The 21,349-nt window shown below is 39.2% G+C and overlaps 1 protein-coding gene across 2 annotated transcripts in view; it reads left to right on the top strand.

Moving 5' to 3' along the window:
• nav1a (neuron navigator 1a) overlaps nucleotides 1-21,349 on the top strand; it is a 134,597-nt gene that overhangs the window by 53,609 nt on the left and 59,639 nt on the right. Inside the window, exon 1 of one of the 2 annotated variants that reach the window (XM_079802942.1) lies at nucleotides 16,988-17,194. The exons of the other annotated variant lie outside the window; for it this stretch is intronic. Within the exon in view, the coding sequence (XP_079659068.1) occupies nucleotides 17,112-17,194 (83 nt within the window). The 5' untranslated portion in view covers nucleotides 16,988-17,111. Of the gene's footprint in view, nucleotides 1-16,987; nucleotides 17,195-21,349 lie in introns of those variants that run through there. 2 annotated transcript variants of the gene reach the window in all.

Genomic DNA, 21,349 nt, shown 5'->3' with positions numbered 1-21,349 from the left:
TGTGATATCTTAGAGCCGCTGGGTATGAGGTCATTTCAACAGCTGGAATCAGTCAAGGTTTCCCTGACTCAATAGGATGATCAAACTTGCGCTGCTAATTTGAGCCAGCACGCATGATGTACCTCCACCCTGTGTGTGTGTGTGTGTGTATGTGTGTGTGTTTCTGCACCGATGTGGTGTGGAACCTCTGATGCTGCAGGACGGTCTCTGGGGGATCATGCAGCAATCAGCTGTGGTCAGTTTGTGTGTGTTTTGTGGGTGTAACCTGCACATTTCTGTCTTCAGCTCATTTCCCAGCAGTGCTCTGTGTTCTTTCGTCTGGGAGAATTCACTCCAGAATATTAATAATACACCACAGCAGGCAAACACTTGATTATTAATGCATGAACCCCGATATAAACACACACGTGTGATGGACGCGTGGTAGTATGCAATCTGATTTTTATTTTTATTGTGAATGATTGGCTGTACAGCATCACCATGTTTTTTTAGGAATAAAATGTTATATAAATCAGGCAAATAATACTTAAACAAGCCCTTCTGTACCTTCAGAATATACACTCACTAGCCACTTTATTAGGTAAACTTAGCTAGTATCGGGTTGGACCCTCTTTTGCTTTCAGAACTGCCTTAATTCTTCATGGCAGAGATTCAAATAGTGTGCTGAACACATTCCTCAGAGGTTTTGGTCCATATTGTCATAATATCATCACGCAGTTGCTGCAGATTTGTCGGCTGCTCATCCATGATGTGAATCTCCCGTTTTAGCACATCCCAAAACTGCTCTATTGGACTGAGATCTGGTGACTGTGAGGCCATTTGAGTTTAGTGAACTCACTGTCATGTTCAAGAAACCAGTTTGAGATGATTTGAGCTTTGAGACGCCACATTATCCTGCTGGAAGTATCCATCAGAAGATAATACACGGTCATTAAGGGATGGACATGGTCAGCAACAATACTCAGGTCGGCTGTGGCGTTTAAACAATGCTCAGTTGGTACTAAGAGGTCCAAAGTGTGCCAAGAAAATACCCCTCACACCATTACACCACCAGTATCCTGAACTGTTGATACAAGGCAGAATGAATCTATACTTTCATGTTGTTTTACGCCAAATTCTGACTCGACCGTCTGAATGCAGACTCAGTTTTGGTGTCCTGTGTGAACTGTAGCCTCAGTTTGCTGTTCTTATCTGACAGGAGTGTCACCGGTGTGTCTTCTGCTGCTGTCGCTGGTCTGCTTCAAGGTTGGAAGTGTTGTGTGTTCAGAGATGCTCTTCTGCAGACCTCGGTTGTAGCGAGTGGTTATTTGAGTTACTGTTGTCTTTCTATCATCTGAAGCAGTCTGTTCCTTCTCCTCTGACCTCTGGCATCAACAAGGCATTTTCACCTACAGAACTGCCGCTCACTGGATACTTTCTCTTTTTCAGACCATTCTCTGTAAACCCTTGAGATGGCTGCGTGTGAAAATCCCAGTAGATCAGCAGTCTCTGAAATACTCAGACCAGCCCGTCTGGCACCAACAACCAGGCCACGTTCAAAGTCACTTAAATTACTTTTCTTCCCTATTCTGATGCTCATTTTGATCTTCAACAGATCATCTTGATCATGTCTACATGCCTAAATGAGTTGCTGCCATGTGATTGGCTGAGTAGATATTGCAGTTGGACAGGTGTACACAATAAAGTGGCCAGTGAGTGTAGATAGAAATCAAACTGTAAATGTTGGTGTATGAAAGTGCTGCTGAAGAGGAGGAAAAAACTATTTTGAGAAAACTGCCTTGTATATAAGGTATGTATCGTATATAAATCTACAGACACAAACGGATAAAGTGCAATAAAATGTGTATTTTGAACGTTTTCTTTCCACTAGTCTGATGTTATGGAAGAAAAATAGCTAAAAATCACAGAATTGACCAGTGAATGAAAGAACAATGTTTTTGTCTGTAGTGTCTTAATTAATAAATTATTCAGGTTAATAGTTTGTGTTCATCACATATTTCATATAAACAATAATAAATCTGCCAATTTTTGCCTTTTTTTCTCCAGTTCTGTCTTCATACTCCTCTGGTACTCTGATGGAAATGATAGTACGATAGCGCTACAGAAAAGTAACAGTTCTCTATTGTTGTAAGGCCAGTGGTGACCTCACGTTTTGTGGAGGTAAAGCTGAAGGTAGTTCTGTGGGTGACAAACCTTATCTCCTCTCTCCCACGCCATCACCAATCAAAACAGAATGGACACAGGTTCCCGGGGGCACTGGGAAGGACACACATTTTCCATAGGACATAGGATGAGTGCAGACTAATTCAACACTAAACGGCGTGAGATCGGCAGGGGTAGCGGTCTGCAGGATAGGCGGCTGGAGAATAGCTTCATTGTTGTCATCAAAGTGATCATAAGCTTGGAGAGCTTTTGTCTGTCGCGTGCCCTCTTTAGCCAGCGCTCTTTACCCCTGTGGGGATGTGTGGAGGGGGCGGTTTGTGGGTGTGCTGGAGGAAAATATACATGCCATACATGGTCCTATTAAATTTGTGTAATTTACAAAACCTGTGCTCTTATTTTCTATGATCTACATATTGAGTGTATACTTTTGTAATATGTATATTTATGCAAAAATAATGTGTATTTAGTTGGAAAAAAGGCAACCAATTCCATAAAAAACTGTTTGGAGTCAGTACAAATGATATAATATAAAATGTAGAAATAACGCTTTATTTAAAAATCTTTTTTTTGAATACCCTGTGGTTAAAACGGCCTTTGTTTTTATTCTTCTGCTCTCAGACAGTCTTTGTGTACCTGCCCAGGGGTCTCAAATGCTTTGCTCGTGTCACCGTGAAATCAATTCTCTTTCCTGTCATTATAATGTTGTGTTCAAGTGAGAGGGAAATCACTTTGAAACCCATGAAAATTTAATGAAAATTTCTCTACTGCTTTCGGAGAGTAAAAATAACAAAGACCAGGAACCAGCGATGATAGTAAATGTGCTATGTCATTTACAGTTGAGCGTTCATTGGTAAGGACAGGCCTTCAGATATCATTTATTTATTTAATTTTTTGGTCGTCCTTTGTTGTAATTTAAATATGTGCTTCTACTTTGTGTCAACACTGGGGACAATATCAAGTACAGCTTTTTTTAAGATAACAATACATTATGTATTTAATACATACATTTAATTCACTAACACAATATTTGTGAATTAATTATTGCTGTTTTGGCCTATTTTCAGCAGTTCTTAGTCATTTGTTTCCTCTTAAGATAGAAAATCTAATTAATTCTCCAATTAACCCACATGTCTGTCTTCCAGCAGTGGCACTGCATTATCATTTGATTGTTTTCTTGGCTATATATCAGAAAATGTAACATTGGAAAGTATGATATTCCTCCCATCTGCTGTATTCAAATTGAGGAATCTGTCATCACTGTAGATATTCCAGCAAAGTTGGACCTTATTATTTGCAAAAATGTTACATCAGTCATTTTGCCACTTGTCGTGGAAACAAAAATACTTTTAAACACACATTACAGACGTTGTTCACCAAACCCGGCGCTTTTTTCCTCTTTATTCGCGCTTTTCTTGCCACCTCGGAAGCCGCAGCAAATATCCGGGCTTGGTTTTCCAGACTAAAACTCCTCATGCTGTGAATGCTTTTGTCATTAGTGGCTTCAGAATGCCCTGATGGTGCTCTAGCTCAGCGGAGCATCTCTTTTCAAATAAACCATTTAAACTAAAAGCACTATGTGGATTTACCCCTTACAACATCTGCAAGGATGCAAATATCCAGTCATGGCAATGTACATTTAGTGTGCATTAAAGGCTGTTAAGAAGTCATGGTGTGTAAAGAGATTTTAACTAAAAAATAAGGATTTTTGAGATCCTGACAATCAAACTGGCATAATGCTCTTCTTTCCTGTGTCTGGAGCCCTTGAGCAAAATGCCCCATCTGGCCACATCATTTGACTGTTGTATGCTTGTCAACATGATGCTAGTGTAACCCCTCCGGTTCTACTCTCAGCGCTCCAAGCGGGATTCGAACCGGCGTTTCTGGAACGGGAGGCAGGGTTGCTAACAAGGATGCTAAAGACCGCAGCCATCGCTAGTGCTCTTCTTGAGAACAGGCGGGTGACAGGGCTCCAGACTTTGGTAGCGCTGGGGCGATTTTTAATCATAAATTTAATTAAGTGCTAGTAATGCATAAGAGCAGTTACTAATAATATTAAATGTTTGTTTATTGGGAATTTGACAGTAAAGCACTGAGCTTGAAATAAGATGCAGATTGAATTAACTTTTATTAACAACAGTAACATACAACAACCTAAACGTTTAAATATTCTACTCTGATTAAATGTACCATTTCTATACTGAACTGACCGTCAGCTTCAGTGATTATAAAACTTGCTTTCTATGTAATTCTGTCACAATTTGAAGAAAAGAAAAGGTTTTTCATAAGACTTTGTGACTTCCTTTTGTCCATATATTATAGGGAGTGGAAATTGCTAATAAGTCACTAAGTTCTCCTATGCCACCATCTACTGGTTAAAGTGGCAATTTTGTGTCTTTACAAATTAAAGTGTTTGTTCGCTACAAAGTGTTAGTTTTCCTACATCTTTAAACTTTTACTTTTACAAATCATTAAAAATAACATTAACTTTGAAGCACTTTAACCCTTAAATGCATGAATATTTCGGCAATCGTTATTACATATTTAGGTCTTTAGCGACCCGGATCTATATCCAACACGGAAGGATCTCGAATTGCCGCAATAGTATAAAACTCTCTTGATATTTAAATAACTATAAAATAATAAAATAAAGAATATTTTGTTACCTGTTGGAACTTGGATGGTTTCAGTCTGAGCAGATGTTTTATACCATCATCACTGTCCTCGTCAGAGCTCATTTCAGTACATTCAGCATCTGACTCATATTAATCTCAAACATAATCTCAAAAGATTTCAACGTATTCAAAATCAATATTTAGATCTCTGACAGCTTCTTCAGCAGAGTCACCATTAGTGACAGTGACAGTAATATTTGACAGCGTTCAGTTCTTGCTCTGCAGTAAATCTCTGAGACATTTCAAGTTTTTATGATGATTCTTCTATTCTTTTGTTTTCTGCCTGCGGTGAGTGAAACGTCACTTCATCATTTTGTGTCAGACATTGCCACCTTGAGGATTAAAGGTGAACTGCACTTATTCAGTCATCAAAGACTCAATTATTGTTGTGCAGAAAAAATAATCTTACACTGTTACACACCTCGGGTCGTTAGCGACCCTACACAATTTTTACAAAAAAATTATGGGAAAACTTTTATATTTTTTTTTTCTTGTTATATTGTTTATAATGAATTGATTGAGGAATAGTATTCTGTGGTTTAACTTTAAAAAAATGAATGAGGGGAAGGGTAGTGAATGACATCCCGGGTCAGTAAAGACCCTAGGTGTGCGTTTAAGGGTTGAAAAGTCCTTGAAAAGTGCTTGAATTTCACTCTCAAAAGTTTGCATGAACCCTGGAATTAATCACGTAAAAACGTTCAACTATTTCTGCCACAATACCATGGTTACAGGTAGTTAGCGTTGCTACATTAAATCCATGGTGAACGTTGGTGAATTGTGGACTGAAAAGCCTTCAATAATTTGTTCTTTCATGGCACAATGTTTCTCCTGGTTTCCACATAAGAGCAGTTTGATTTGATATCTATGGTTTATAACAGAGATTTCTGAAGAGATCGCTGAATTTGAATGCTTTTCACTATATCTTGCTATATCTGCGGCGAATTCAAACGTTTTCTCACTGGATCTCTCAGCCTTGTGTAGTAACGGTGTCGCATGCTCGAGATCGGCCCTTGAGTGCCTTTTCTGAGCTTGTGCGGCACTGTCTATTATTGCTCTGAGCTGATAAATGCAACACAGCTCAAAAGAGTAGTGTGGTTTCATTCCACTTTCATATGCAACAGAAATGGCAGCTCGTATCAGTTGGGCAACATGGTGGTGGCACCAGTGCGACCTCTAACAAAATGTAATCACACCAATAAGAAAAAAAGGTCGCAAAATGTGAAGTTTACCTGCATAGCTCTTTAATAGCTGGCTTTTGTTATACGGGTGGTTGCCAGGGCATTCAAGTGTTTGTTAGCACATTGCTATGGAGTTTCTAGGATGTCCTGGGTGGTTTCTATGGTGTTGCTAGGGTGTTCTGAGTGATTGCTAGGTGGCTATCTACATGCCAAAATCTAAGTTTATAGAAATTCATATTTATTCATACAATATTATGTACACGTATATACAAACACATAATGTTGTATTATTGTGCTAACCCTAAGTAGCAATAGTAACATTAAAGCTTGTCTTAGTAAACACCAGTAATGAATTTCAAAAGCCACTGTCTAGACACTGTATGGAAAAGCACAATTGCTTTTCTCTTTTATTATGCCTTGTCCACTGGCTTGAGAAATAGTCAGTTGCTGGTGTGGGAGTGACAGATGAGAGTGTGAAGAGATGGAGGTAGAGGAGAGGTGGTGGCGAGCAGTCAAACAAAGCTCTTATCTGTGTTGAGGAGTTGACCTGTGAGCCGTGTGCCTCTGGCTGTTGTTCAGACCCAGTCGGCATGTCATAATATTATATCTGCTCTGTCTGCTTCCACCTCTATGTATTTCTCTTTTTCTGTTGGTTTCCATCAACCCTTTTCTCTACTACAGTATAATGATTTTATACTGCACTGCTCTGTCACATACTCCCATTGTACCACTCACACAATTGCGTTGCTTTGTCCCAAAACCTAGTGAGCTGCCTACCGAGGTAGCATTTTCCCATCACAGTCCTGCTCCTGATGGAAAGGCTGCTCCAGAAGCTAGGCATCTTCTGTTTTTTTTTTCTTTTGAGATACCCTGTTTTAACCAAATTGTAAGGCAGAATGAATATTTTGTGGTATAGGCAATCGCATAATGCATAGAAAATAAGTCCAAGATGGCGTTAACTTACATTCCATTCTATACTGTAAATATTTTTTATGTAGTTTTTAAATAGTGTAGCAAATATGTATTGTTATATGGGTATTGTCCCATTAGCTTAGCAATACTAACAGCAAACAATTTTTGAATTACATTACATTACATTACATTACATTAATGCATTTGGCAGACGCTTTTATCCAAAGCGACTTACATTGCATTCAAGGTACACATTTTACATTTGGTCAGTTCTTGCTTTCCCTGGGAATCGAACCCATGATCTTGGTGTTGCTAGCGCCATGCTCTACTGTTTGAGCTACGAATTACTCATACAAAGCACTATTTTTGTAGAGTTGCTGCCGATGTGTATCCCAAATGAGTCGCTAATATGGCTCCATGGCGGTTAGGATTCTGCCTAGGTAAGCAGCAAAGCTAGTTTTTGATGCTAATAAAATAGCTTTCCGTCATCTGTCTTCATGTTGTGTACTTCAGAAACACTCATGCTGTATATGAATCTAGTGGTTTCATTTCCTACTGTCCCTCAAATGCAATAAAATGATAAGATTCCTTTGTCTCCTTGGCTGATTTGTTTTCCCGTCCTCTCCCAGAGCGTTTAGCTGTGCTGGCATGTTGCTGATACAGTGGTGTTGACCTCACGTCATGCCCTGAGGCACGGCTCTCTCCCACGATCTCAGGTGAATTCTGGAAAGGAGTCTTCATTGTTACATTGGTTAAAAATGAGAAAACTAGGAGTGTCCGAAGATTAGGGGTGTGTTCACACTTGTAGTTCGGTTCTCTTGGTTCTTTTGGTCCCGACCAAAAAGAAAATAATAGATTTAGTCCTGTTCGCTTAGCGTTCACACTGTCATTTTTAAGACCGAACTGACCGAAAAAAAAATCCAAACATCCAAACCAATGCTGTGTGTTGGGCTAAATGTGCTCAATATTGTGTGTACGTATGATGGTATTTTGACCCGCTGAGAACTCGTGAAGAGCTTAAAAAATGTGTAAAGGAGTCAAAACAGCAGCAGGAATTCCTTGGTTGCACACAAAACGAAGATCTGCTGCGTGGAGACAGCATTTCTGATACCTGTACCGAACTGTAATGGACAAAAAAATGTATGCTTGAGAATTCTGTCCTTTTAGGGTGTTTTTGGTTCGTTTTGATGTCTTTGGTCAGTGTTGCGTTCATATTTCAGTCGAACCGCACCAGAGTTTATTTGGAAGCGGACCGAGACCCATCTTTTCAGCGGTCTCAGTCTGTTTTTGGTGTGCATCAGGGTTCACACCGCAGCGTTCACTCTTATTCAAAAAAAGAACCACACTATAGGGTGACCAAACGTCCTGTTTTCCCAGGACATGTCCTGTTTTCAAGTCCTGTCCTGGGCCAAATATAACAGTTTTCTATCCATACAGAGGGGGCATACTTTAAATGTATTGAAATGAATAAGGCGTCTTTGAGTAAACTTCGAGTGTCATTTGAGTATCTCATTGCCAGGCTGAGTGTCCTAGTTTTCGGTAATCAAAATATGGTCACCCTAACTAACAGAGCAATCGCTCCAGAGTTGGTTTTAATCAAACCAAACCTGACAAATGTGAACACACCTTAAAATAAGATTTGAAAACAAAACTAGGGCTAATGGGCCTTTGAATATTGTTCTGGACAATGGGGGTCCTTGGAGTCAAAAAGGTCAAGAACCACGGTGGTATCGGTAGTATCGGTAGTAGGTTGCATGGCGGTTAGCATGCTGGCTATGTAGGCAGTGAAACTAGTTTTTTGAAGCACTTTCTGTCATTTAACATGTTGTGTACTTCAGAAACGCTGTATATGAATCTTGTGGTTTCGTCAACCTCACCCCCTCAAATGCAACAAAATGCATATTCCTTTGTCTCTTTCTCTGAATTGTTTTCCCATCCTCTCCCAGAGCGTTTAGCTGTGTTGGCATGTTGTTGATACAGTGGTGTTGACCTCGCATCATGCCCTGAGGCATGACTCCTCTGACATCTCTCCCACGATCTCAGGTGGATTCTGGAAAGGAGTCAAGTGACCCTAACAAACCCACCACTCCTCCACATGGGCTGAAGGTCGTCACTCAGCACAGACTAGTGGGAGGCTGATGCTAATTGGATGAAGTTTGACAAACACCCCCGTCCCCCACCCACCCCCCTTGTCTAAAACATGTCCTGACTTGTGAGACATGGGGATTGAGTGATGAAAATGCTGTCATTAGCCAGGAATGCTGTCAATCATATATGCTTCCATAGAGATTTTTGAATTTGGGCCAGACTTTTTTGGGGAAAAATTGTGACGATGAGATTTGGTGTTACTCCAAAATAAATTGACCTTTAGGGAAACATGAAAGTGAAAAAATTCCCAAATGGAAAAGAACAGCAAAGCGCAGGCTCTACTATATTATTACAGTCTGGTTGGACTATCAACAGCTGTGTTTAAATGGCTCTAAAGCGTGTTTCTTTCTGTCTGTAGTATACTGTGGCTATTGCATCACTATGCTGCTTTATTCATTACCCAGAAGGCTTTTTTTTCCGGCATCATCATTATGGGCTCCTCAAGGTTGCCACGTTATATATACCAATGATTCCTTCTCCATTCGCCTAGTCTCAGATTCTCATATATTGCTCATTTGCCCTAAAGCTATAGATAGAAAAGCTGGAATAGATGCATTTTGTGTGCTGTAATGACAAAGTTACATTTCAAAGATAAATCTGATTGGAACAAAGAAGCGTAGGGAATTGCAGAATTTGTGCCGTCACAACCTGACTAAGTTATTGTTGTTTTATGTGCTAAGGACATTATCCTGCTCCATGGCCACTGACGTTAACAAGCCCTGGTTTGCGACCAACTAAAGGAAAACCATCCTTTTCACCCAAAAACCATAAGTTACTCTGTTATCTCTGTTATCATTTACACTCAAGTTGTGTGACTTTCTTTGTTTGGAATCCAAAAGAAGATATTTGAAGAATGATATGCTGTCTCAAAATTTCAACCTCCAAAACGTTGCAACGATCATACATTTTTCATGGCAGATTCCAATTTTAAAGGTGCAGTGTGTATATTTTACCAGTTCCCAATTTTATTTTTCCTTTAAGCAAATGTATTTGTTGTTTATTTGTTTTATAACAGACCAAACTGGCCTTAAACAAAAAATATATATCTGTAGCCATTTAAAAATTAGAGGCAAACACTGAATTTAATCATGATCCAAACAAAGATGTTACACACATGAATCTGGAGCAGTTGTTTTTTTTTAATTTAAATTACATTGTATAATTTCCAGATTTAAAGCAAAAACAGAATGGTCTGACTTTAGATTTGTGAAATTATGCTACATAAGACACCTGGAGAAAACAAAAACAGCAGACGAAATGTAAATTCACTCTCTGACAGTAGGTGGCGCTTATGGAACAGCAGCGGTTTCTTTGGGTATTCTTTATACAGAGGTAAAAAAAAAAAAAAATCAAAACCGGACTGGAACGAAAACCGACTGGTTCTGACCGGTGCGTCTTCAGTTTATAAAAGCACTACTGGCATATTCTGGCAAGCAAGCCTTCAAACGAAAGGCTTTAGTTTTCTTTCAAATCAAATCAAATAGTGCTGGGCAATCAATTAATCGCGATTAATCGCATCCAAAATAAAAGTTCATGTTTACATAATATATGTGTGTGTATAATTATATGTGTATTTATATATACATAATAATTATACACAGTACACACACATATATTATGTAAACATGAACTTTTATTTTGGATGCGATTAATTGATTGCCCAGCACTAAAATAAAATTAAACCATTGATAATTTATGATAAAATAAACCTCAAACATCTACTAATATCAAACCTCATTGATTCTTGGATGTCATGTGACCAAACGTCATGACAGCTAAGTATATTATGACAGAATTTTCATGTTTGGGTAAGCTATCCCTAAGGGGCTGGTGCTGAGGCAATTTTTCCAGCCCAGAACCTCTTCAGTGGCAGCACAAAAAAAAGTTCCAGATTGGACACCAGCTCTGGCACCAGTTAGAGTTCGAGTAAAAGCAGGATGAGTTTGCCTGCCTGACTACCTCTGCTGCAGAGACACCCTCCTGCTGGGACTGTGCAAATCATGACCTCAGTCATTGAAATCTCCCTCAGTTGTTCCTCCAATCCTCAACTGCCCATGGTCCTTTTTCTAAGCTCGTGAAATAAATGCGCATGTATTCTTGAACTGAATGATCCGGAAGGTCTCTAATCCCCTCTCAACTCACCAAAGGAGTGTGATCTGAAAGGAAGGGGTCAAGAGTGATTAGAGAAGCTGGCACAACTGAATGCCCTGAAAGCTGGTGCTTAAGGGGGGCTGGGTAGTCTGCAAATCTCTCGACATGCCAGCCAAATCTTAATGTGAGAGCAAATTGCTTTGGAGGACTAGACACAATGGTGATGACGTGAAGAACTGAGAATGAAGTTAATAAAGTGACTTGGCCTCTCTCTTGGCCCAGTTTGAGATGGACACCCATCCGTTTAAATGCTCTGACCGTTGCAATCATAACAAACTAAGTGGACAAAGACACAAGTTTACTCTTGTACAAATGCCACATTTTCTTTCACTTGCTCTAAGTCTAAATGTTCTGTGTTAATAGAAGCAAGGGCTTCCTCTCTTGTAGGAGAAGAAAAAATGATCAACTGTTGTTTGACACAGAAATAGTGTTGACGTCTGAGCAGCTCTTTGGAGAAACTTAGGCTGTGAAGTAAACTGGCTGTGAATTCTTCGGCTGGACTTTGGAATTGAACACTTTGTGTATCTCTAACTATCTACTTAACCTTACTGGACTCAGTGAAGGAACCCAATCTATCAGCCCCTGTCACTCCTCGACTTAACAGTTAGCTCTGGGGAATTTCACAACAATTTGAGGCCAAAGTGGGGCGGAATGGCCACATAGTCAACTGAAGTTTTGATGTTTTCCAACATCAAAAGGATTAAGCTCATTCAACTAGTCCCACTCAGAACCATTTCTCTGTCCAAGCTGTCTGGGTGGGCCAGGGGAATAATCGTGCGGAGGGGACGCGCAAAACAATATTGAGCAAAGAAGAGTGGAAGTGAAATTGGAGAGGAAGTCCTTCAAAACCAGCAGATGTGTTTTTCCAGAGTTTAAACTTAGTAAGTGCCATGGTCATTGCATCACTTTCTTCTGTGAAACACAAAAGTAGATATTTTGTTCACACTGTTATTTTTCCATACAATGAAAGCAGACAGTGACCAGGGGCTGTCAAGATTCCAAAGTAACAAAAAAGTATTTTGAAGCCATGTGATAACTTTGTACGACGAACAGACTGAAATGTACGCCTTTCCTGCCAACACAACTCTCAAAATTGCAAAAATATGTTCAACGCTTAGAAGAGGGAATCGAGGAAGAACACTCAAACAAATACACAGCTTCACACATCACAGGGTCAAACAATGAGATCTTAAGGGGTCTGAAATGCATGGGACTCACTGATATTTCCCTGTAAGCCGTCATGCATCATTCCTTCTCTCTCCTTTCCATCCACCTGCTAAGGCAAGCCCCACACTCACCCTTCTTTAAAATAAAATACCCTGTGGGAGAGCCACTCAGTCACATCAGCTCACCTTTCTCTCATAAAAGGACTAAATGGGACAAGAAACGCCCGACAAAGCAGAGCAGCCAACCAGCTAAAGCGCAGCGGCTCCTGCTAAAGAGATTGGAGTGTTCTGGAGTAGCCCTGGGTTTGGCTCTTCTGTCTGACCACAGCATAGACAGTGGCAATAGACTTAGGAGTAGGATAGAGTGTTTAAAGGTTTTCCCCCCTTCTCCTGAGGTCAGTTTTACTGTCATTTACAATGGAAAGTTGGGAATTAGGGTGAAATAGCTTCTTGTTAAAGTTATTCTCCAAGAATTCCTCTCTAATGGTGTCCTATATCTCCTAAATCTGAGCTAGATTTGAAGCTGCGTTGTCTTTCTTTTGTAAAAAACAAAACAAAAAAACAACCTTTTATTTAATGCAGCTGTGTTTAATTAAGTCAGATAGAAGCTTGGCTTTTGCAGAAGTCTGGTTTCCTCGTAGTAGTTGCATGCTTCACTTAATGTGAATCATGCCATATCAAGATGTGTTTTAAGATAAAACATTATGTGAAGCTTGAGAGAAAGAAGGAACTAATTCTTACCAAGAGGTACCATGCTTCCTTTGCTGCAGACGTTATTAGAGAACAGGAAGGGTTAAGGGCCACATCATACAGTGAAGGAAGTCAGCTTTAAAAATATCTGGACGTTGGTTGTACTCTTTGGGTTATGGGCCACCACGGAGGACTCAGAGGCTCCAAAGAAAACATTGACTGTTGATGATACACACCTAATGTAGATGTGGAAACTTCTTGAGCCCATTATTCTGAGACTGTACAGATCTCATGGGAGGGGAGACACAAATATGCAGGGGCCATATTTTCAGTGTGCTTTATCAGTACAAAAGTGGACAAGTTTTCTTAGGGTGGAGTTATGGGCCGAATGGTTAGGAATTTTTTTCAAATGATGAACTTCCATTTGGGGTGTTCCAGAAAAGTCCAAAGATTTCGGGTGTATCTAAGGAAATGTAGCCTGTTCGTCATCAGTCAGCACTGTGCCCTCCTACAATGGATCTCATTGTGCACTGCGGAGTGTAGACTGGCAGCAGTGACACTTATACAGTGAAAGCCAACATGGGGATAGGTGGGAGTTTGTTCATTCACCCGCACACACCCACACATGGAATCAGTCCATCCACTCGCATACTTTCAGGTCAGGGATACTCATTTATTCAATCATATTGGAGTCCTCCTTGCAGGATTATATGATTGAGTAATCATTGTTTGCTCCTTAAGTCTTTCAAACTCGAATGTTGCCAAGGGAATCGGCTCCTAAAAGAAGGGAGTGAATAAGACAGGGAGTGGTAGCTCCTGAGTTCTAGATAAGGTGGATGAGGACTCCCAGGTCTCCTCGGTGTTCCTCGGTTGCTCTTTCATCTCTTGAACGCTGACAGTTTCCCAGGGAAATCAAAGTCTCCAGTCGGTGCCCAGCCATTATGTTGAGGAAGGGGCCGTAACAATCGCCACAGTTGCCAATTAAGTCAACCACTAGGACTGCTTAGAGTACAGATCCTGGGAGAAGTAGGGGGTATGGAAAGACTGTTAGAGGTCAGAGGTGTGCTACTTCTGAACTGCGGACACCTTCAAAAGGAATGCTGTTGAAATAAACCTGAAGAACGTATTGCTTGCCCTTGCAAAACTTGCTGCCATGATTTTGAGTTACCTTTATGGTTTTTGTTGTGTTGCTATGTGGTTATGCAAGGTTTTGTGTGCTTTCTAGTTAATTCCTACTCTAGGTGGTTGCTTACTGGTCAAAAGAGTCCACATGCAAGTCTCTGAAATTCTGGTCCCTAGACATGAATCGGATCCCTCCTTCCAAGTAACTGCAATTTTTTGCGCATTTTATTGCTCGACAGCCAGCAACGTTAGCCTAAGTTCTTACAACTTACATGACAGTTTTAATACTTCTTAGGGACTTGTTGAAATTGCTAGCACCAAGTATGAGCAATAGTCATGGTGATGATTTTTGTCCTAAAACATTTCATCATCAAAATCACAGACTTTACCATACAGTGTCAAGTACTGGTACATTTACATACTGGTGTTTATTGGAATTACTCAACTTCATTAGTTACTCAGGTCATCCGTAATTGCTAAAACCAGACACACTGGTCTCCACAAGCATTTATGGGGTGCAATAAAACCGCAATGACTCGATTACAGCTGTGTTGGATATGCTGGCTCAACGCTCTGACCACAGCACCCCATCTCAGAGGGAGATCAGAGAAGCAGGGGAGGGAAATCATTCATTATACGGGACTCTTTGCTCATTAGTGTCCCTTTTGTTCCTTGCCCTTTCTCCCTGTCGTCTCCTGGTGCCAGGCAACACTGCGGGCAAGAGACTGGCACACCTGCAGTTGCTGTCTTTGTGCACGCTGCCAAAGGACCAATCAAGCATGTCTGTCACATCCTTAAAACAGACACACACTCACACACACCTGGCTAGGCGCTAAACAACATCAGGGCCACCAGCGATGTGTGTGACTGCTCGATGCGTGGGATGTGTGTGTGCGCGCGCGCACGCGTTTGTGTGTGTGCAATGGAAGAAGACCCTCTTTGTCCCTTTCTTTCTGGGCTATCCTCTGTTCTTAGAGGTTTATTCATGATATCGTCTCAGTGGTTCCAACAGAGTCTTGGCTTTCTTCAAGCAGACTGTTCATTTAGAAAAGCAGTCTATTGACTATACAGAAGAAGAGTGTCTTTTCACTGCTGTCCTCTTTACAGAGCTGTGTAGTTTGTTCATGTTCAGAGCAAAGTCCCTCTCTCTACTGTTATGTCTTTTCAGGAATAAACTTTTTTTTTCTAAAGCCAAGCCTGCTGATGTAATTTTCACAGTTTGGTAAATGCATATTGTTTCTTTAAATTGTTGGGTAGATGGCAGTTGAAGTGAATGTGCCTGGATCTTGTTCTGATTTAAAAAGAAAGATTTACAGCAGGGCCGTACCCCGATTGACATTAAGAGAGACACATCCCACAGAAAATTACACTAGTGATCAATCAACATGGGTTTGTCAATGACCCATTCCCAAAAGTTTGACTGTATATACCCTACGGTATATGTAAACTCACCGCAAGCCTGTGAGTGATATGAAAATGATTTTAATAGACTTTAAAATTCAAAGATTGTTTTAAAGCTACACCTCATATACATTTTTAAAAATTGACATTTTATGTTGGTTTATGTCTATGTATTCTTCATGTCCTGGACCCTTATTTGCACTAGGAAACTGTATATATAAAAACAAACTTACCTTTTTTTAATGAGAGAACATGATGTGATTTATTGTGAATAAATGACCAAAAATTACGAATCTTAATTGCTCAATCAATCAATATCCATGTAAGTGTCATCAAAACACTCCATTTACGGAACTAGGATGACTCAATCATGATTATGTAATGACATTACGTTACATTTTAGTAGTGCAGATTATAATCTCACATTGTTAGGGTGCGTCTCATTCAACTCCCAGTAGTCAGGACACTGATCAAGGGAGTCGGCCATTTTAGGGGCTGTCTCAATCGCAGAATCCTTCTAGTGCACTAAAACGTTTGCTCCCTAAAAAGTCCAGCAAAACCCAGTGTGCATTGATGCTCACTATGCTCCCTTAACAGAAGTTCTGAAGCACGAAACTTAAATCCCGTGAGCCAACTCAATACACATAACCGATAACGACACGTGATATATGCTTTTAAAAACAGAAAGCATTATTTTATTATACCGTTAGACAGGTAATGAACACAATCTAGCTAACATTTATATATATTTTTTATGTCTGAAATGTTGCATGTATATGTAACAAACTATGTATTTATCATAATGTACTTTAAATAACATTACAAGAAACTGGACGCACCCTTAGTGTGTAGCCTACTTGTCGCATGGCTTGTAGTTGCACATTTGATATTGGTATTAAGAGAAAGATTTCTGTCGGCCTATATGAAAACTGAAGCCAGGGTCATAAGCATCATAACTATGAAAAGTGGTAACAAGAAACGACAAGTCAATTTTAATTCAGTTTATTCAGTCATATCCGTTGCAGCCAAGTTCATTCGATTCAGTTAATTGAGTCATATCAATTGATTCAGTCAAATTCATTTAATTAAGTGAAATTGACTCAGTCAAATTAAACTCATTTGATTCAGTCCTATTACTTTAGTATTTTTGCCTTGAATAACACCATATAAATCACATTTACAGAGACATCTCTGAAGAGCTGAATGATGCTTACAGTACAGTAATGCTATCTGGCATTATCGGTTTGATGATTGAGTCCGTCTGAGAGACTCACAGCTGGCTTCGCTGAGGAGAGAAAGACAAGAGAAGGGGGTGGACATTTGGGGGTGTTTCCTTTCCTCTCCTCCCCTCTATCTCTCTCATTCTCTCTCGCTCTCAATGTGAGCCAGGAGCTCTGCGCAGAGAGCCGCTTCTCATTCAAACCTCCCAAAAGAGCCACAACAAGCAACCGCGGGATGTTATACCGTATGTAGTATGTGAGCCGGAACAAAGCGGAGTGAGAGACATAATGAGCGGGCGGGTTCTCAACGGGAAAATGCTGCAGCTTCAGGGTCAGAGAGCTGGACGGACAATGCACTATCATCTCTCAAGGTAACGCGAACGGGTGCCGGACCACTTCTGAATCTCAATCTCAACGCGGGTTCGCATTGTTTCTTAAAACATGAGAGTTGTGTCAGTGCGGTTTGAACACTATTGACCAATATCAATGTATATAGGCTACAAAGAAACATTACTTGTCAAATTATTGTGTGAATTAAATTCAATTTGTAGCCCAATTTGTTGCCTAATAGCTCTCGCGGGAGACGGTAATTAATAGATTTTTTTTTCAAACCGCGCGTTGAATTTCGCACGGATACGCGCACACTGTGTGAGAGACATAAATGTCTTTGTGTCCGTGAGTTGTGTTAAAGTGTGCAGTGTGAATAGTTGCGTGTCACCGCTGGTTTGTGAGTGTAGCAGGCGGAGGCGTTGAATGTGAATGAATGGAGGTGTGTGTCGGTGCATTGCGGAGGGGGTAACAGGCGGATATCTCGCGTCAGGAGGAAGTATTCTCCTATTGTTTGATGACTGTTTGTGGATTGCCCGAAGCGGAGGCTATTCACTGCAGAGGATGTGCACTGCGCTTATTTCGTTATATACATTAGGTTTTGTCGTACTATAGTGGGCTGTATTCCTCACTGACCTACATAAGAGGATGCGAGTGGGGTGCTGTGAGCCAGTGCTCCACATTTACATTAACTGTATGGTGGCTGCGTCTCAAAACGCGAGCTGCCCATAACTAGACAGAATTTTGGGGCATTATAGAAAGTGTTCTAACGTTCTTTTTGCATTCGAATTCAAAAGGTGGGCGTGTGTGCTGACATATAACTAAGAGCATCATTTTCACAAAGGGAATAATAATTAGTAGGCCAATAACTAGCGAAGGGTTTTTTTTCTCTCCATAAATCATAGATGTACAGAGATAAAGGATGTGGGACATCACACGTGTCTTTATACTTCAAAGGGTGGGCTTATTAGTCATATTTTCTTGACCAAACAAACAAAAAACCCTGTTACTGTTCTGGAAAAAATATACAATTCTTTAAACACATTGTCCCATAGCGGGGCATCTTGCCACACAGCATGGGGTAAGTTGTCACAATGGAACCTGCTATTAAAAGCTCATTATAGACGTTTCAAAATATAAACAGTAAAATAATTATAAATCACAACTGGTAAACATACCAAAATGTCAAACCGTTGACATGTGATCATTTAGGCTACATAAATATAACTTGCAACAATATGTATCATGGATGGTGACAATCTGTATTGTGTAAAGTTTTAGTGTCAGCACTACATTAACCTACTATATAATGTTGAATATAATAATAATGCAATGGGGGAATATTTGGGTCCTGATAATGCAAAATGTCTTATGTTACCAGTAAAAAGTGGCCTTCATTATTTTAAATATATCTAGTCAGTGACAGAGTGCAAGAATATTTGTCTAAAATAATTGTGTTTTTAGCTTCAGAATCAATATTTTTATTCTGATGTCGCCATTTTAATCAACTGTACATTTTTTGTTAACCTTCGAGTATCACAATCATTTTTTTTGTGGGTTCAGTACAGTGATATGTTGTATCAAATCGTGACAATAATATCATAAAATGCCTTTTAAATGCATATGTATAATATATAATTCTATATATTAATTGTATAATAATTTTTGTATAATAATTTTAATTGTATGCAATATTTACTCAATATTCAATATTTCCTCAATACATTGATTTTTAAATTATATATATATATATATATATATATATATATATATATATATATATATATATATATATATATATATATATATATATATATATATATATATATATATATATATATATATATACAGAATTCTGTTAATCAGCCTATTCAATTTCTGATAATCTCAAAATGATACAATATTGGCCAATTAAATGTCCAAGCCAATATATCAGTCTGACACATCAGGCCACAAGAAAGTTACTGGGAAAAAATTATTGATTAACTAAATAAACATGACATTTTTGACCCCGTGTCTGCCCCCTTCAATACAACTATCACGAGCCTGTCACATTCAAGTGTTTTTTTTGTCAGAAAGAACAGAACAGCTTTATACTTGCCTATTTATTGGGAAAATCTTGTTGAAGCCAAAATTTTGTTTAGCATCCCATTCACTGACAAGCAGTTTGTGGCCCACCTATCTCTTCCCAGTGGTAAATGCGATTTGAGAGGGCTTTCACGTCGAATTTTCAACTAGGAAACTCATGCGAAGGCAGCATTAACTAACTTAAAATCTGACCTCTCCCCATGAAGCTAACAGGCGGTGCCCCCTCTTTCCCCGCTGCCCTTATTGATTGTGACCTTGAATTGCACAGCCCTGTTTTTGCTCTTTCTGGATGGCTGACCCCTTAAATCGACCCCTTATGTAAAGTCATTAGGAACAAAGAGATCAAGCTGTTACTGCTCTGTGCGTTTGGTCATTAATGCAGTGCACAAGTTTTCTTTGTGTCTTTGACACAGACCAGTTTCTCAACTGTCGGCCTTATCAATTATATCACGAGTGAGTCTCTCCTAAGTTGGCAGGTTCAACCTCTTTATCTGTTTGTTTAAGTTGTTGGGCCGTTTAAAATCAAACAATGGCACTGCCAGAAGGTGATATATTGTTGGCAGTGTGTGTCATTTATACAGGAATGTGAGTTATTGTTTCTGTTATGACTAGTTATGTTTGTGCTATGCAAAGTATTGTAAAGAGATTAGTTGAGGTGTAAGGAAGGCTTGGTCTGGACTTGTCGGTCAAACCAGACCTGTTTGACACAAACTGGCTTTGCGGGTACTGGATTTGAGTCATTCTTGAGCAGTTGAGTTTTACTGCTGTCGTGGATGAGCTCCACAGCTTCCTGCAGTGAACTGTTTGTAGCCACAGGGGGTGGGAAAGGATGTTCTACTCCATTAAAGCAAATAAAAGTTACTACAAAGCTTTTTGTCCTGTCTGCTATTGTTGCAGACATCATGCTGGCCTGATCATCTCCAACATCAGGACGAGAACAGCAGCCGCAATATCCTGTTTTCAGGGGAATGTTTGCTCTGGCAGTGTTTTGCTATATGATTCGATCAATTATAGTGCATCATGAAATCTTCAATTCGGAAGCCATTTTGGGGTGATTTGATTTGTTTGCAGTTTGTAAATGTTTTCATTTATGTGATCAATGCATCAATGCATTTTTTTACACCCCTAGTAACTGCACACCATGATACCGGAGGATTTGTTGGTTTTGTCACCCAGTTCTACCTTTAAAGTACATAGATGTGTCAGTTTAGCCTTGAAAGGATTTTGAGGTGTTTTTAAAGGTGCATATCATGATATCACACAGTAATGGGGTTTAATTTGTGTGTTTGTGTGTGTGTGTGTGTGTGTTTTATTTATACACTACTACCATCACACTATCAAAAATACAATAAAAACATTTATTTAAAAAAATATATATTATTGCAACTTAAAATAACTTTTCCTATTTGAATATATTTTAAATTGTAATTTATTCCTGTAATGCAAAGCTGAATTTTCAGCATCATTACTTATTCAGTCTTCAGTGTCACATGATCTTTCAGAAATCACTCTAATATGCTGAATTGCAGTTCTATAAAAACAATTCTTATTATAAATCTTGAATGCTGCATAAACATTTTGTGGATTTTTTTTTTGTGTCATGATGCTTTGATGAATAGAATGTTCAAAAGAACAGCTTTTATTTTAAATAATGTCTTTACTGTCACTTTTGATAAATGTACTTATGATAAAACAAAAAAAAACAAAAAACCTTTGAATGATAGTGTTTATATATTATATTTTTTCCAATAGTCTGTTGATATTTGGCCATATTGAGATTATCAAGATTATCTTATCAAGATTATCCAATAAACTAATTATAAGGATTTTTTCCCCCCAATGAATTTAGGGTTAAAAAAAAAATTGTAAAATGTTCTCATTTTCCATTTTATCAGGGCCGTAACCACCATAGGCATCGAGGGGGACAAGTCCCCCTGGATAATTAGAAAGGGCCAAATTGTCTGTTTTATGATAAAAACGTTCAGCGACCAACAGTAATATCAAGCGATGCAAACTACTTGACATTTTTTAATGAAATTTCCCCATTTTGAAGTAAAAATATGACATTATTTATGCAAATCCTAACTGAATTTGACGTGACAAGAAACATT

The sequence above is a fragment of the Gobio gobio genome (genome assembly GCF_949357685.1).
Source record: "Gobio gobio genome assembly, chromosome: 21".
In the NCBI taxonomy this organism is placed as follows: Eukaryota; Metazoa; Chordata; class Actinopteri; order Cypriniformes; family Gobionidae; genus Gobio; species Gobio gobio.
The sequence above is the reverse complement of the archived record's forward strand: the minus strand, read 5'-3'. Positions and strand labels throughout refer to the sequence as shown.